At 46.8% G+C, this 16414-nt stretch overlaps 1 protein-coding gene across 4 annotated transcripts; it reads right to left on the bottom strand.

The window, feature by feature from the left end:
* Positions 1-880: 880 nt before the first annotated feature.
* L1td1 (LINE1 type transposase domain containing 1) lies at positions 881-15768 on the bottom strand. 4 transcript variants are annotated; one of them, XM_050136410.1, is made up of 4 exons: positions 15658-15768; positions 15005-15070; positions 6462-7378; positions 881-3047 (listed from the first exon to the last, which is right to left on the bottom strand). In XM_050136410.1, the coding sequence occupies exons 3-4, from the start codon at positions 7332-7334 to the stop codon at positions 1407-1409; spliced, it is 2514 nt and encodes an 837-aa protein (XP_049992367.1). In that variant the 5' UTR covers positions 7335-7378; positions 15005-15070; positions 15658-15768; the 3' UTR covers positions 881-1406. The 4 variants fall into 4 exon arrangements, with proteins under 4 accessions (XP_049992367.1, XP_049992366.1, XP_049992369.1 ...); XM_050136409.1 differs by having other exon boundaries at positions 14994-15070; XM_050136412.1 differs by lacking the exon at positions 15005-15070 and having other exon boundaries at positions 15658-15739.
* Between the last annotated feature and the right edge of the window lie 646 nt (positions 15769-16414).

Genomic DNA, 16414 nt, shown 5'->3' on the forward strand with positions numbered 1-16414 from the left:
GTTTTATGTGTAAGAGTCTCTCTATGCTACTCAGGGTGGTTTCTGATCTCTGGGCTCAAGTTCATTTTTAAGATTAATACATGTATTGTATGGATGCTTTGCCTGCATTTATATCTATGCACCATACTTGTGCCTGGTATTCCTGGAACTGGAGCTAACAGATGGTTGTGAACAGCCATGTAGGTACCAGGAATAAATCCAGGTCCTCTGGAAGAACAGCCAGTTCCCTTAACCACTAGGCCATCCTCTCCAGTCCCTAAATCTGTTACTAACCATCAGGTTTCGTGGTACATCAAAAAGTAGACATGGAGGTAATTTTCCTGGCAGCCACTCAAAACGAAGCAGCACAGCAAAAGACAACACAGGGCTGGAGAGATGGCTCAGTGGTCTTAAGTATACCCTGTTCTTCCAAAGGACCTGGGTTCAAGTTCCAGCACCTACCCCAGTCCCAGGGCATCCAAGGGCACCAGGCATGCACTCGGTGCACAAAGACCCGTGCAGACTAAACAGCCATACATGTAAAATAAAAACAGTTTAAAGAGAAAAAGACAACACAGCAGAAGGACGAGTGTGTCCATTTTCCCTCTGACATTCACATTAGGGTAAGGGCACAACTAGCGAGCTAGTGGCCCTTCGCCCCATGTGGCAAAAAATAAAACCAGGGGTGCCTGGCACTATCTTCTGTAGCCTTCCCAACCTCACAGGGATGGCAGGCAGGGCTCAATCAGTTGTCTGAACTTGCTCCAGGATTAGACACAAATTGCAACACTCAGCAGGCTGAGGCAGGAGAATAGTCTCCTACAGAGAGATTCACGGGTAACTGAGACTAGAGGTCATTGTAAAACAAAGCATTCTGTTTAGCTCCCCCTGATTTCTTTAGTGCATCCCCATTGACGACGGATTAATGTCAAACAAAGGACTATCTACACACACACTGTCACCCTCTAAGAGAAAGACTCCATCAACAAAACAGATGGCTTGAAGCAATGAAGTGTAGAAGCTCTTAGACAATATACAGTAACAACAAGGTACTTTTGAAAATATTACTAGGAATATTACATAAACAAATGACATATTAGAACTCCAAATTTTAATATAAAAATTCACATAATGGTAAAAGATCGAGTTGATTCAGTCAGCCTGCCCATCCCACTGTGGCCTCTAGACTCTACCCTGTGTGTGTTTACCTAGGAAGATGCCTCCTTACCATGGTAGATAGCTATTTTAAAATGTCATATATGCTAACTCAACCAACATTCAGGTAGTGAATTGCTTCCTCCTTACCCTGAAAGAAAGAAAAAAAAAAAAATCCAGCTATCCGTCCTTCTGGACAGATGTGATGGTTCAGTGTCCAATTTTACTTAGTTTCCCGATGAACTTTGGTGGACAGAAAACATTCCAAACTGCTAAATTATATTGTTCAACAGTTCTTTCAAAAAGGGTATATCAGAAACAAACTTCTTAAATTCTTCAATATCAAAAAAGACCTTGGTTTTACCCTTAAAATCAAACGCCAGCTTGGCCGGATAGAGGATTCTCGGTTGAAAGCCTTCTTCCTGCAGAACTTTGATGATCCCGGACCACTGGCTTCTTGCATCGATGGTTCCGGGTGATAAGTCAGCTGTCAGTCTGATTTTTGTTCCCCTGTAGGTTATTTCTTTTTTTGCTCTAGAAGCTTTTAGGATCTTCTGCTTGTCACCAGCACTCCAAAACTTCACCAAGATGTGTCTAGGTGTGAGTCTGTGCTCATCCACCGAATTAGGGATTCGGTGAGCACAGATGATCTCGAGACTCTGGTCTTCTAGCTCGGCAAAGTTTTCTTCTATTATTTCCTTAATTATGTCCTCTGCTCCATTTTCTCGGTTTTCTTTTTCTGGGATTCCTATCACTCGGATGTTGGAGCTTCGCAATCTGTCCTCTCTCTCTCTCAGCCTCTCTTTGTCCACGATCTCCTTGGCCAGTTGCATGGTCTCCTTGGTCAGTCCCTCCACTGCGTCTTCTTGTTCGTTCACTCTTGCTTCAATCATGCAGGCTAAGGAATTCAGATCATCCATTGAACTTTTCATATTTAAGACATCGAAAAAGTAAAGTTTTTTAATATTTTCAACCTCCCTTTGCATCTGTCTGATAATACCGATCACACTTCTTCTAAAGTTTTCTTCAGTTTCATGGATCAGGTCTGCTTCTTTGGCTGTTAGCTCTTCTGTTTGCGGGGTCTTGTATCTCCCTTTCTCCATGTTCATTAAAAGTGGGGTGACTTGTGAGGGAACACTCAGGCTTGTACGTGAGCGGCTGTTAGCGCCATCACTGCCTGCCTCTAAGGATTCTGAGGGAGAAGCCAAGTACAAGGTTAGGCAGGGTGTCCCGATCCCCTGACTAGTCATGGCAGCAGCTCCTCCCTCCTGGCACTTGACCAGCTTTTTTTCCTTAGAGTCCCAAACCAAGTAGCTAAAGGCAAGTTCTCTCAGGCCGTGGAAGGTCTCCTTTGTCTTAGTCTGGGAAGGCGTCTTCACATTTCCTTCTTCTGAGTCGGAATCTACTACCAAACTGATTAAGCCAATCTCCTCACCACTCCTGGTGATTTTCTCAACTCCCTGCTCCTTTACCACAGTAAGGCCCTGGAAGGTTGAGCCTTGTGTTTCATGGAGCACAGAGGCCTCTTCCTCCTTCGCTATCTCTGAGTGCTCTTCTCTCTCTTCCTCCTCTCCTGAGGTCTGTTCTTCCTCCCCCAACTCTGAGCCCTCTTCTCCCAACTCTGAGTCCTCTTCCTCCTCCTCCCCCAACTCGGAACCCTCTTCATCCTCCGTATCTGAGGCCTCTTCCTCTGAACTTTCTTCTCCCTCTATCTCTGGGACTTCTCCCTCCTCTAGCCTCGAGACCTCCTGCCTCTCCAACTCGAGGGTTTCTTTATCCTTCTGTTCCAACGTTTCTTCTTCAGAAGTCTTCACGTTTGGGCTAGCAACGTTTACCTCGTTGATGAAGAGGAAGCTCAAGCTATCGCTTGCTATTCTCCCAGCTTCACGCTTTGTGTCTCCTAGAGTTTTACCCTAGAAGTTTAAAAAAGTTATTTAAGTCACGCCTTTCAATGAATGGAAACTTCTATTTCACCCCTCTAAATTTAATATATTTGCCATGACAATGAACAAATACCTGTAAAATAACTTAAATACTTTTCTCCTGTGGTGAAGATCGAACTCGGTACCTTCTGCATGGTATGATTTGAGAACCCCACCGACAGTGGTAGACCCCAACATCCAGTTACCTAATCTCAAAGACATGGGTCCCCAAATAGATTCAGTTTCCTACGATGACCCTAACAAGTGGCCTCTTCTGCAGTATTCAGAACAAGTTTCCACAAGATCATCATGCCTGCTCTGATTTTCTGAATCCCTGGTACGTAATGCATCGCATATGGACTGACTAAGCACCTTTAATGATTGCTCTTCGTGTTTCGCAGAACCCTTTAGAATTAAGGCCTGCTAACTCAGATTCACCTGAATGGTGATGTATTTTTCCCTCTAACACGAAAGCAATTTAACCTATTTTTTTTTTAATTGTACGTATGTGTGGGTGTGTGTACGTGTGGAGGTGGTGCCATCGAGTTCACATGGAGGTTCCCAAAGGTAGCTTGCAGGAAGGAGTTATTTCTCTGTCCTACCATGTGGGTCCCAGGTATCGAGACTCAGGTCATCAAGCTTGTATGCTAAGTACTAATACACACTGAGCCATCCCATCAGCCCACAATTTTAACTTTTTGACTTTATTTTGTTATATTTTTTTTGGTGTGTGTGTGTGTGTGTGTGTGTGTGTGTGTGTGTGTGTGTGTGTTTGAGGTAGGGTCACTAATTGTAGGGGAAGATTACTTTCAGGTGTGTGACTTTTGTTTATGCTGCATTTGTTTAACTCTGTGAAGCTGTCATTCTTTGCCTGTCTAAAACACCTGATGGTCCTAATAAGGAGCTGAACGGCCAATAGCAAGGCAGGAGCAAGGATAGGCGGGCTTAGCAGGCAGAGTATAAATAGGAGAAAGGCGGAAGAGGGGAAACAACTAGAGACCAAAGGGAAAAGGACGTAGGGCCAGCCACGGAGTAAAAGAAAGATATACAGAAGTAAGAAAAGGAAAAGAGCCAGAAGCAAAAGGTAATGGGAGTAATTTAAGCTAAGGAAAGCCGGCTAGAAATAAGCCAAGCTAACACTGGGCATTTATAAGTAATAATAAGCCTCTATGTGTGATTTATTTGTGAGCTGGCTGGTGGGCCCCTCAAAAAAACAACGAGTTAAAACATCACAACAACTAACGGTCTAGGCTGGTCTCAGATTCATTGCAGTCCTCATGCCTCAGCTGCCACTCCCACCACGCAGGGAAACCATGCCTGATTTCTGTGGTTTGGGGTACTGAGCCCAGGTCTTTGTGCGTGCTAACTATGCACCCTACCACCCGAGCTATGTCCCAGCCCTATATTCCCAAATAGTGACCAGAAGATGGGCATAGTGGTGTGCCTGTAATCCCAGCACTCGAGATAGAGGTTCTAGGGTCGGGAGTGGAGAATGTGGGCTGAATGAGAGCCTTTATCAAAACAAACAACAAATAAAAATAAGACAGCGAGCAACTGGAAGAAACTGAACACTGAGGTCTGAGTCCTACCTTACACAAAGTGGCACAAATTCTAGGTGTGCTTAAAATCTCAGCGTGAGGCTGGGTGGTGGTGGTGCACGCCTTTAATCCCAGCACTTGAGGGGGGGGGGGGGATCTCTGAGTTCAAGGCCAGCCTGGTCTACAGAGTGAATTCCAGGACAGCCAGGACTGTAACAGAGAAACACTATCTCGAAAAACAAAAAACAAATAAACTAACCAAACAAACAAACTCAATATGAGGGGCTGGAGAGATAGCTCAGAGACTAAGAGCAATTGTTCCTGCACAGGACCTGGGTTCAGTTCCCAGCATCCACATGGTAGCTCATGACCATCTATAAAACCCCAGGACCTAGCACCTCTTCTGGCTTCCTCAGGCACCAAACATATACATGGTGTAAATACATATACACAAGCAAATCATACACATAAAAAAAAATAATAACATAAAACTAGAGGTGGTGGCACACGCCTTTAACCCCAGCACTCTGGGAGGCAGAGGCAGGCGGATCTCTCTGAGTTCGAGGCCAGCCTGAGCTAGTTCCAGGACAAGCTCATAGCTACAGCGAAACCCTGTCTCAAAAATAAACAAACAAACAAACTTAAGAAAAACTCAAGATGAAAATAAAATCACAATGTTCACAAAAGCTACCTTAAAACTAAGTTTACTAACGGGGAGCTACAAACCAAAACCACAGAGCTATGGCACACCAGCCAGATTACCTGTAGAATCTTATGGCTAAGGACACCTGACCATGGGATCTCCTGAATGTTCATGCAGGGGCCCCACCAGCATGCATATGACAGATATCCTCTACAATAAATCAAAAAGAAAAAAAAGAGAGACCAGCCTGCACACCTACAATTCCAGCCTCTAAAGGCAAGGCCAGCCTGGGGCACATAGCAAGGACAGGATAAAAGATAGTACAAGGGCGCAAGAGAGGGCTGATTGGTTAAGAGCTCTCACGGAGGACCCAGGTTCAATTCCCAACACCCGCATGGGGTGACTCCAAGGGGATCTCGATCTGATGCTTTCTTCTTCTAGCCTCTGAGGGTACCAGGCAAGACAGGCACCTGATGCACAGGTGTCCAGGCAGGCCAAACACTCTTATACATAATATTTTTTTTAATTTTTTAATGATTTATTTAACTTTATTTTATGTTCATTGGTGTAAAGGTGTTAAATCCCCCAGAACTGGATTTTCAGACAGTGTGAGCTGCCATGTGGGTGCTGGGAATTGAACCCAGGTCCTCTGGAAGAACAGTCAGTGCTCTTAACCACTGAGCCAACTCTCCAGCCCCCACATAATATTTTTTATAAAGAAAACTAAACCTAGTTAACACCCGATAGTTCCACTGCTATTCCCACTGCTTAAAGCTTTGGTTGCATCCACTCATTTGCCCCCTTTTAACAAGTTAAAAGAAACTCTTAGTGTTTAACTTCAATTTTTTTTCTTCTTGCTTTTGTTTTTTTTTTTTTTTTCGAAACAGGGTTTCTCTGCTTAACAGTCCTAGCTGTCCTGGCACTGGCTCTTGCAGACCATGATGGCCTTGAACTCACAGAGATCCACCTGCCTCTGCCCGAGTGCTCGGATTAAAAGCGTGCACCACCACCGCCTGGCTTAACCTTAAATTTTTAACATAAATGTTTTGCTTCCAATTTCTAAAACTCCCTTCAAACAGACTTTAATTCCCCTGCTCATCTCTCAAACTTGCAACAGTACTTTTGCTTCCAACTTAAAGTGCTATTAAAAATGCAACATTATGCTTGTTAAAGAATCACACCAACTCTTATTTATACTCGAATCCTACATCCTTGTAAGCTTACCAATCTTTCTTGAAGCTGATTTCTTCCTCCATTTCTTGCTTCATTTTGTGGGAGTACATCTTTCAGTAATTCTTTCAGAAAAGGCTTTCTGCTGGCAAACTGTCGGAGGCTGGAAAGGTCCGAGAAAGTCTTTGCTTCGCCATCGCATTTAAACGCTAGCTTAACTGAGCACTGCAGCTCGGGTTCCAGCTCTGTCTCCTTCAGAAGACGGAAGATGCGGCCCCACCGCTTGTTAACATTCAGCGTGGCAGAAGAGAAGTCGGCAGCCAGCCTAAGGACCGCTCCCTCTTCCGGCGCGCCGCCCTCTCCGGAGGCTTTCAGGAGGCTCTCTTTGTTCCCATGGCTTGTTTCTTTCTCCCCGTTCTCCAGATCCTCTCCTTCTACGTCTGCACGGCCCCTGCTCTCTCTACACCCCTCATCTACATGATGCCGGGCTTCTCCCATCCTCTCCGGTGATGGTTTCACATCGCGGCTGCTGTCGGGTTTTTTGTCCTGCTTCCTGCTCAGCTTGCTCTTCTCCTCGCTTTTCACCGTGAGGTTTTCGGTGTCCTCGTCTGTTTCAGAACTTCCCTCCTCCACTTTCTCTGAGGCGGACTCGTTTCCTTCCTGCTGCGCGCTCTCCTCCAAACTCTTCGCCTCAGGTGGCGTATGTTTTACCAGCATTTCCTTTAGGTCGTTTTTAAGGCTTTCTCTCATCTCCACGAACATCATGTCTTGCATTTCCATTAAAGCATTAAACTTCTTCATCATGGCTGCCGATACGTGGTTGTACTTTAAATCCTCGGAGGAGGCCATTTCCCTCTCCGTGTCTGCTAAGAACTTTTCCTTGTGCTCCTTTTGAAGCCGGGCCGCTTTTGATTGCACACCCGACATCGTGGATGTGCTAACACTGGAGAGGGCTTCAGAAATTCAAAATCCTAAAAGAATAAAAAAAAAAAAGTCATCTAAGAAAACTATGCTCTGTGTAGTTAATAAATATTTAGCATAAAGGGTTATTAATGGGATTTACACACAGATATGATCACAAGGGGAAATAAAGGTCAGAATTCACAATTTATGCACAATGACGAAAACCCACTTAGAGGTGGACATGAGAGTTCATGCCTGCAGCCCATGTAATTAGGAGACCAAGGTGGGGCCCTGTGGTTGGTGATGAGTGTAGGCAGCACAGTGAGACCGCCCCCCTCCTTTCAAAACAAACAAGGGCTGGGTACGTAGCTTGGGAGTACAATACACACAAAATAGGTCTAAAAAGAGATTTAAGAGAACCAGCAAAGCGGGCATGGTAGTGCACGAATTTAATTCCAGCACCTGGGAAGAAAGGCTGGTGGATCTCTGTGAGTTCAAGGCTAGCCTGGTCTATATAGTAGATGGATTTTCGAAGACTATAAAGATGGCGCAGAGGGGAATGAATGGCGCCTGCCAATCCAAGTTTGATTCCTGGACCTACATGGAGAGACAGAAGTCATTTGACAAACTGTTCTCTGACCTCACATGCACAACCACACACAATAAACCAAATATAACAAAACATTAAATTGAAAAATAAAAAGGAAGGCATTACATATCACACACACACACACACACAAAAACACAAACAGCTGAGGCCAACCTAAGAACATTATTTTTGCAGAATGCACAATGTTAGAAACTCCCGAAGGGAGCCAAAGTAAACTCCAGTTCTCTTCCTCCCTCCCAGAGGCCCAGTCTGTGCTTAAGGACCCCCAGACTGTGGGGACAGAAGTGGGAGTGGACTACTCCCACTGTAATGAGCATAATTTTTAAGAATGCCCTTTATAGCTTAGTCAGGATCCCACTACAGCCAAGGCTGCACCTCATAGCCAGAACCCAGTGACATCACTCACTCAAGACACCAGACACAGACCTAGAACCCTATGACACCTACTGGATATAAGCAGAGATCATGAGCAATACTCTGCCCTGCACATCTGAATTCTGCCCCTCACATCAAAAGATACAGAGGAGAGCTGCCTTGGGGAGACAGGCTTGGGATCATAGTTAGGAATTTATTGTGTGACCTCTGTATGATGACCGTGTAATAACCCTCAACAATAATAAAATAAAACGTTTGCTATACTAACTATGAGTATCTCTTCCTGCTGAGACACTCACTCAGAGGACAGCCGCTGGGATGGAATCCGGACTGACCTGGTAGGTAAATGTGTTACCATAGGAATGCCCCACCTTACTTTGTGAGAGCAGCAGCAACAAAGCCTTTTTTGAGACATGGTGGTCTCATTTAGCCCTCGCTGGCCTGAAACTTGCTACATAGTTGAAGCTGGCCTTTAACCTCTTGTTACCTGCCGCCTCTAGCTCCCAGAGGAGGGCACATACCCAGCATATAACAATGTCTGGACTTTCTCTCTCTCTCTCTCTCTCTCTCTCTCTCTCTCTCTCTCTCTCTCTCTCTCTCTCTCTCTCTCTCTTTCTCTTAAGATGGCATTTCTCTGTTTAGCCTTGGCTGTCCCGGAACTTGCTCTATAGACCAGGCTGGCCTTGAACTCAGAGATTTGCCAGCCTCTGCCCAAGGTTGGGATTAAAGGTGTCTGCCACCACCACAAGACTAAATGTTTGGATTTTTATTTTTGCTTAAACTCAGGGCCTTTTGCAAGGTGGGTGAGGATGCCACCGCTGAGCTGGATCCCTAATTCTTGAGAAAAAGTTTTAAAGCATTAAGATTCTTTGCAGTTCTCCATGCTTCTGTGTTCTTAACACAATCCAAGAGCAAAACAAAGGAGTCTATGAGCCACAATCGCTTTCTACACTGTATGTAAAGGTACAAAGGCAGATGGGGTTTTAGTCAAGGGGGCTTGCCCACCTTGCCAAGGCCCTGAGTTCTGAGTACACACCACTCTCGCCCCTCATTCCCTTTAGATCAACCACGGAGGCTCAGGACAGTGATCCCAGCACTAGGGAAGCTGAAGCAGGAGGACTGCTCCAAATAGACCAGCCTGGGTTACAGAGTTACTATCTCAAAAAACGAAACACCAAACAAACACACATACACAAGGAAAATGAGAACCATAGAAGAGTCAACCTAAGTACGCCCAGGATCCGTACACTGGGAGAACGTCCTGACTTCCACAAGAATTTCTCAACACACTGTGTTCACGGAGAACACACAAAATGTAGTTAAAACAGCTGGGCGGTGGTGGCACTGGCATCGCCCTAAATCCCAGCACTGGGGGGGGGGGGGCAGAAGTAGGTGAATCTCTGTGAGTTCAAGGACAGCTGGTGTACAGAGTTTCTGCAAAACTAGGACTATACAGGGAACCCCTGTCTTGGAAGCAAAAAAAAAAGAAATAAGAAACTAAGTTAATAAATAAAATTAAAACATAACATGTAAAGTGAAACAGAGGATCTGTTTAGCTGACTAGCCTGGTCTACACAGAAATTTCCAGCCCTCAGGGGGATACAGTGAGACCTTGTATCAAAACAGTTAAACAGTAACAAAGCAGAGGACAATGTTTCATATTTAATCTGAAAATCTGAAGCAAATTTGTTTTGCTTTGCTTTATTTTGGTTTAGAACTTGCTAGAACCAAACTTGTATGTATCACTCCCCCACCTGCCTCTCAATGCGGGGAATACAGGCCAGTGCTACCAACTCTGACCTCAAAGTTTTCTGAGTTATATCCAAACCCCAGAATTCTAGAGAAGAGCAAAAGGAACTATTTCAGTAACTGTAAGGGGCTAGATAACGTGAAGGATAATGAGGTTTAAAAGACAACAAGACAAAAAGACCACGCGTTTCTTCAGTCTCATAAAAAAAATTGATGCAGTTCCCTGTGGGTGGAGTTCAGGAGCTGGAGAGCAGCAGCGAGGCCTTGTGCGCGCTAAGCAGGCGCTTGGCCCAGCCTTACACACACAAAAACCATTAAAACACATACTGGCCAATCAAACCCATTGGCAACAAGCAAGCTTATAAGCAAGACCATGCTGGGTTTATTCACTAGGACCATGTTGCCCTGCAGAAGAAAATCTAAGTTCAGGTGTAGCATCACAGTATCTGAGGCAAGTGGTCCTGGGGGGTGGGGCATTGTAGTGCTGCAGTCAATCTAAATCAAGTCACCACACGTAATCCCAGCACTCTGGAGGTAGAGACGTGCTGCCTGGACCTAGCTCTGCAGCCCAGCCAGGCCTTGAACTTGAGATACTCTTGTTTTTTCCTCTTGAGCAGCTGAGATACAGGACTGCCACCACCAAGGGCCCAGCCTAGGAAGGGTTTCATTAAGTAGACGTGCAAATATGTCTGAATTAGGCAGTTTACAGAAGTGGTTTTGAAGGACAAAAGTCAGGGTGAAACTTAGTGCTGCTTTATGTGTGAGGTTCCAGAACCTGGCAGCTCCACTCCAAACCAAAGTGAGCTTGTTATTTAAGGGATGGAGAGACAGCTAGGCTGTTAAGAGCACTGGCTGCTCTTCCAGAGAACCTGGGATTCTGTTTCAAGTACCCATGTGGTGGCTAACTACCCGAAACTCCAATTCCAGGGGAGCTGATGCCCTCTTCTGACCTCCATGGGCAGAGCACGAATGTGGTACACAGACATACAACATACATACATGTTCACTAAACCGATACACACAAAATAAGAAAAAGACCTCACAGCCTAGCCTGGAGTGGCTTTGAAACTGACTAGTGATTGAAACCACCTTGAATTGGCTCTTTTGTTTCATTTCTTAAAAAGATTTATTTTTATGATTTTTAATTATATGTAGCTATGCATGTGTGTGCCTGTGGGTATGCGCACGAATGCAGGTCCCTGTGCCAGGAGCGGCGGGTCTCCTGGAGCTGGAGCAACAAATGGTCATAAGCCACCTGACGCGGGTGCTGGGAGCCGAACGCGGGTCCTCTCTCTAGGAGAGCAGCAGGTACTCTTAACCACTGAACCATCGCCTCTAGGCTGTGTCTGTTTCTTGTATAAAGAATGCAATGTTGGGTGCTTTACCCAACCTTTAATCCCAGCACTTTGGAGGAAGAGGCAGGCAGATCTTTGAGTTCTAGGCTAGCCAGGGCTATACAGAGAAACTCTGTCTTAAAAAATTAAATTTCCATTTTGCCACATCTTCACCATATCAGCTTGTTTGTTTTTGAATGAGAACGAACCCCTACATTTAAAAGTTGTAAACAGCCAGGTGGTGACAGCGCCTTTTGATCCCAATACAGGTGTGGATGGGTCTGAGCTGTCATCCTGGTTGGTAGAGCTAGTTGAAATACACACACACACACACACACACACACACACACACACACAGCTTCAGAGCTCTTTGAATACTCAGAGAGGTGGCGCATTCCTATAACCCCAGCTTTCAGAGGCACCCTGCCTTAAACCTCGCCCTCCCCCAGAAGAAGAAAAAAGAACACAAAGGGGTGTGGCCATTAATAGCACACACACCCAGCTTCTGAGGGCCCTCGACTCAGATCTCCAGCACAGCAAAATCAGCCTGTAACTTCTCAGAGTTCCTGTTGAATGGCCAACAGGAATTGTATATTTCCAACTGCTATACAGTTTATATTTATTGAGCAGCAACAGTTAAAATTCTGTAGAAAAATACAAAATATTACTAAACACAAAAAGATGCCAATATAGTTGAAGAGATCACAGAAACAAACAAAACCTGAGGGCACTTTTCTGCACCTGGTGCACGGGGGAACCCCTGAAAGGCTGGGTCTGCAGAGGCTGCTAGGCGGATGAGAGCTGCGGGAGAGGGGACACTGGAATGCTGCAGGTTCAGAGGCTAGCGACCTCATCGCAGGGTAGTCCAGCCTTCCAGAACACCATTCCTCCACTACCCCTGTGTCTCGTGACTAACAGATAAGAACCTTTTGGAATCTGTTAACTTAGCAGACCTCTAGACTCGGCTTCCTGAAAGCTAAGCGCCAAGAATGTCATCAGATAGTATCTTGGGCCTAGAAAAACGCTTCCCCAGCCTGGCAGTGGTGATGCTTGCCTTTAAAAGAAAGGCTTCCCCAAGCCCACTGTACCTGCCTCCCTGATGTACCCACCAAATGTATTTTTTGCCTTCATTTATGACTTTCTTTTCTGTAAAACTTAAGGGAACGTCTTCCAAGCTGGAATATGGAATTAGCAGTAACCTAAATCTGTGCTCCCAGTCACTCAAAACAGGTCCATAATAAACTACGTCTTATTTCCTTTAAGATAAGAGCTGTGGGCGGGGTGGGTGGGGGTGGGGGAGAGGCTGGAGAGATGGCTCAGGCGTTAAGAGTATTGCCTCCTCTTCCAAAGGTCCTGAGTTCAATTCCCAGCAACCACATGGTGGCTCACAGCCATCTATAATGGGGTCTGGTGCCCTCTTCTGGCTTGCAAGCATACACAAAGATGGAATAGTGTATACATATATACATATATACACATATGTACCACATTTTTCTTATCCATTCTTCCATCAAGAAGCATTTAGGGGGGCTGAAGAGATGGCTCAAATGNAAATAAATAAATAAATATTTAAAAAAAAAAGAGCTGCGGTTGTTGCAGTGACACCAAAGTTAAATAAAAGTGTTAAATAAATGAAACCCCAGCACCTGGGGTTGAAACCAAGCTGGAATACACAGCAAGTACCAGGCCCCCTAGGGCTTTTGGTTAGACCCTGTCTCAAAAACCAAACAAGTCAAATAACACATCCATCCCATCTACAGTAGAAAACCACTTGTATGGAAGCTCTCCAGAACTCATTCTGTAGTTCAGACTGGCCATGAACTAATAGCAACACTCCTGCCTCAGCCTCCTCCGAGCTGGGATTAAACAGAAGCCATCACTCAAGATCAGTAAGATCAATAACTGAAAAGCAGTACTGGGGCAGAGATCTGTCCACTAGAGCTCAGGGGTGACTGGCTCGGCGGAAGCCCCACTGTCCACTAGTGGCTTTTTTGAGTAATGTACCAACACAGGAAATTGGAGCTGGCTTCAAACTGTTGGACACGAGAAACAGAACAGATGAGATGTTGCAGCTTCAGATGGCAGAGCAGAACCTGCGCATCAGCTGCAGGGCCACACAAGGAAAAGACAAAAACCCAAAGAGAGGGACAAAGGGCGAAGTCGGTTGGAAGATGCACCGACAAAGGTTGAAGTTTTAGAAGGTCCTCCTCCCTCTCTGGAGTCCGAATCCTTCACCTTGCGTCTCCAAGGCAGACAGAGGTCAGTACTAAACCACAAAAGGGTACAGTGGTGCGCAGGCCATGCCAGCACTTGCTGGGTAGAGGCAGAAGGACTAGGAGTTCGGGACCAACTTCCCCTTCACATCAGAGTTCAAGGAGCCTACCTCCCCACAAGACAGGCTTGGTGGTCTAAGCCTTTAACCCCACTTGGCCACATGACTTGGAGGTCAGGTTGGGCTCTGTGAGACTCTCTCAAAAGCACATATCTAAATCAAATGCAAGTAATGCAATACTGGATGCTGAACCCAGGACACAAGCCACACGGCGCACTCACCCACCCCCAGCCACAGGTACCCTAAACCTCTCAGGTGGGGGTGGGGGGGGATAATCCACAGCCCTGCACACCAGCAAGCTGAGGATGAGGACACACACAAAAAGGAACAAGTTGTGTATTTGAAAATGCAATGGGCTAATAAACATCTGAAAAGAGGACAGAAGGTGACAAAAGGGACCAGGCCAGGGCCAAGGAAATGCAAATCCAAGAAGATGCTCTGGCTCTCCCCAAGACAGGAAGTCATGCCCTCCCCCTCAGGCCAGATCGGAAAAACTTCACGGGTAGGTTTTCTATAGTATAGAGTGAAGGAAGCGCTCCTAAACCACTTAAAATGTAAATCACGCTGTGTCACAGGAACAGAGGCCAGAGAATTGCAGCCAGTTGGGAGTCCAATTGGAACCACACAGTGGCATCAGCTCCCAAAGGAATGAGATTTCGCAACCCCACAGGGCAGACCGCTACAGCAAACCGCAAAGAGAAACATACCAGACCTAATCAGCTTCCCCCAGCACTTCCCAGCTTTAATGCCCGCCACCAATGCTGGCCTGAAATCAGCCAACTTCGCTCAGTTCTTCACTCTACTAGAAAGCTTAGGGGTAAAAGTTGGACTATGTAGGCTCTTTTTTGTGTTGAGCCAGGGTCTCACTGTCCCAGTGAGCCTTCAGGGAACATTTTACCTTTACCTTTTACCTCAGGTGGGACCACAGGTCTGAGCTACCCATCAGTTTCTAGTATTTGTTTGTTTGAGACAGGATCTCTCTACGTAGCCCTGGCTGTCCTGGAACTCACTCTATAGCCCAGACTGGCCTCACACTCCGAGATCCGCCTGCCTCGGCTGGGATTAAAGGCGTGCGCCACCAAGCCTGGCTGGTTTTCTGCTTGTAACTGTGGGATTTAAAATGATTCCTAGGGTGACGATCCCTAGTGAGTTTCAAAGCTATCACAAATTCACGACAGTAGGTTAAGGATCCCACCTCAGAATACAGACAACGCCCCATCCCTACTTCGGTCCCACTCCGGAGGGCCCTTCTCCGTGCCCCAAGAGCACACTCTACAGCTTACCCAATCTGCACCTTAAGGTACCAGCTCTCCGTAGCACAGGACTTGTTCCGTCCACCCACAGCCGCGTCTCTCAGCACCTAAAATTAAGTGCGCATCCCAAGTCAAGTTGTGAGTTTGTATGTAGAGAACCACCCACGTGTCGAGGGTAAAAGTTCTTAGATGTGTGTTTGCTGAAACAGTATATACAAGTCATTAGCAGGGACACTAGGGTGGGGGGGTAGGGAGAAGGAGGGAACAACCCGAATCCGAATTCATGGAGGCAAAGCGCAGGCCAGAGGACGATGGTTTCTGTCCTGTGCACGAGGCTACATTAGCATAGCATCTTTAATGACTTGAAAAAGAATTCTGTCCAATTTTTTTAAAGCAAACTTTGCAAAGAAACTGATGGAATCGTCTTCCCAGTCAAAGACACGGAGGAAAGCATTGGAAGGTAGAGGCTGGAAGGGCCTGAGAGCCCGGGTCCCCCAGGCTCTCCGCAGAGCTCTGCCTGGGGCGGCCTTGAGCTCAAGCACACCTCCGCCCTCGCGCAGCTCCCGCCCGCCTGTCTCACTGTCCCCCACTTTCCGGGTGGAGGAGCGATCTTCACTGCCCATCCCGGGGCCGGCCAGGCGGAGCAGGGTGAGAAGATCGGGGACATCCGGGGCCTAGCCCTGAGCAGACTTACCTGGCAGCCACGAGGTCCAGCCGGGAGGTCACACACGCCAACAAAAGCAGGCCCGGCGTCTGACCGCAGGAGGGACTCGCCGGTCGTCGCGTGCTGACTCCTCCCCTCCCTCTGCGAAGTTTGCAGGTTTCTAGGCCCAACCCCCCTCGCCCTCGGCTTCCCTAGCCCCCTCCCAGTAGGGCCCGAGCCTGCGGGGCTCGGTGGCCCACGCCCAGAACCCGTACACTCTGGAGGCCAGTTAGGGCGCAAATTTGAAAACACGCTCACCAGCCGGGGAACGTACGCGTACACACACATCCCTGTCCTGACTCCAGGTTCTGGAAGCAGCAAAGCCCACACTAAGCGCCCAGGACGGAACCGTGGTGTTAGTTACTCCGGGCTCCTTTCTTGATGCCTTCCTCTCCGTGCATTTCTGGCCCTCGCCTTTCTGCTCCAGGGCCTTTGCACTGGCTGTCTCTCTAAGGCCTCTCTTGCCAGCTCAGGCTTTGAGAGAATCTCTTCAACCTGGAATTCCATTCGCGCTGAACTCTGAACTCCTCATCCCCCTGCCTGCACTTCCCTAGTGATGGTTTACAGACCCACGAGCCAAGGAGTGGGGGGTAGGGCAGACCTGGGACCTAGCGCGAGTGCCAGGCAAGCACTCTTCCAACTGGGTTACAGCGCCAATCCGTACTTTCTCATTTTTTTTTTCAAGGCTGCCATTTTTTCCATCCCCTGGTCTCAGGTCAAATATTAACTCTTAAAGGAATGGTGGCAA

The sequence above is a fragment of the Alexandromys fortis genome, unplaced genomic scaffold (assembly GCF_014885135.2).
Source record: "Alexandromys fortis isolate MF-2015 unplaced genomic scaffold, M_Fortis_MF-2015_v1.1 scaffold_13, whole genome shotgun sequence".
Classification (NCBI taxonomy): Eukaryota; Metazoa; Chordata; class Mammalia; order Rodentia; family Cricetidae; genus Alexandromys; species Alexandromys fortis.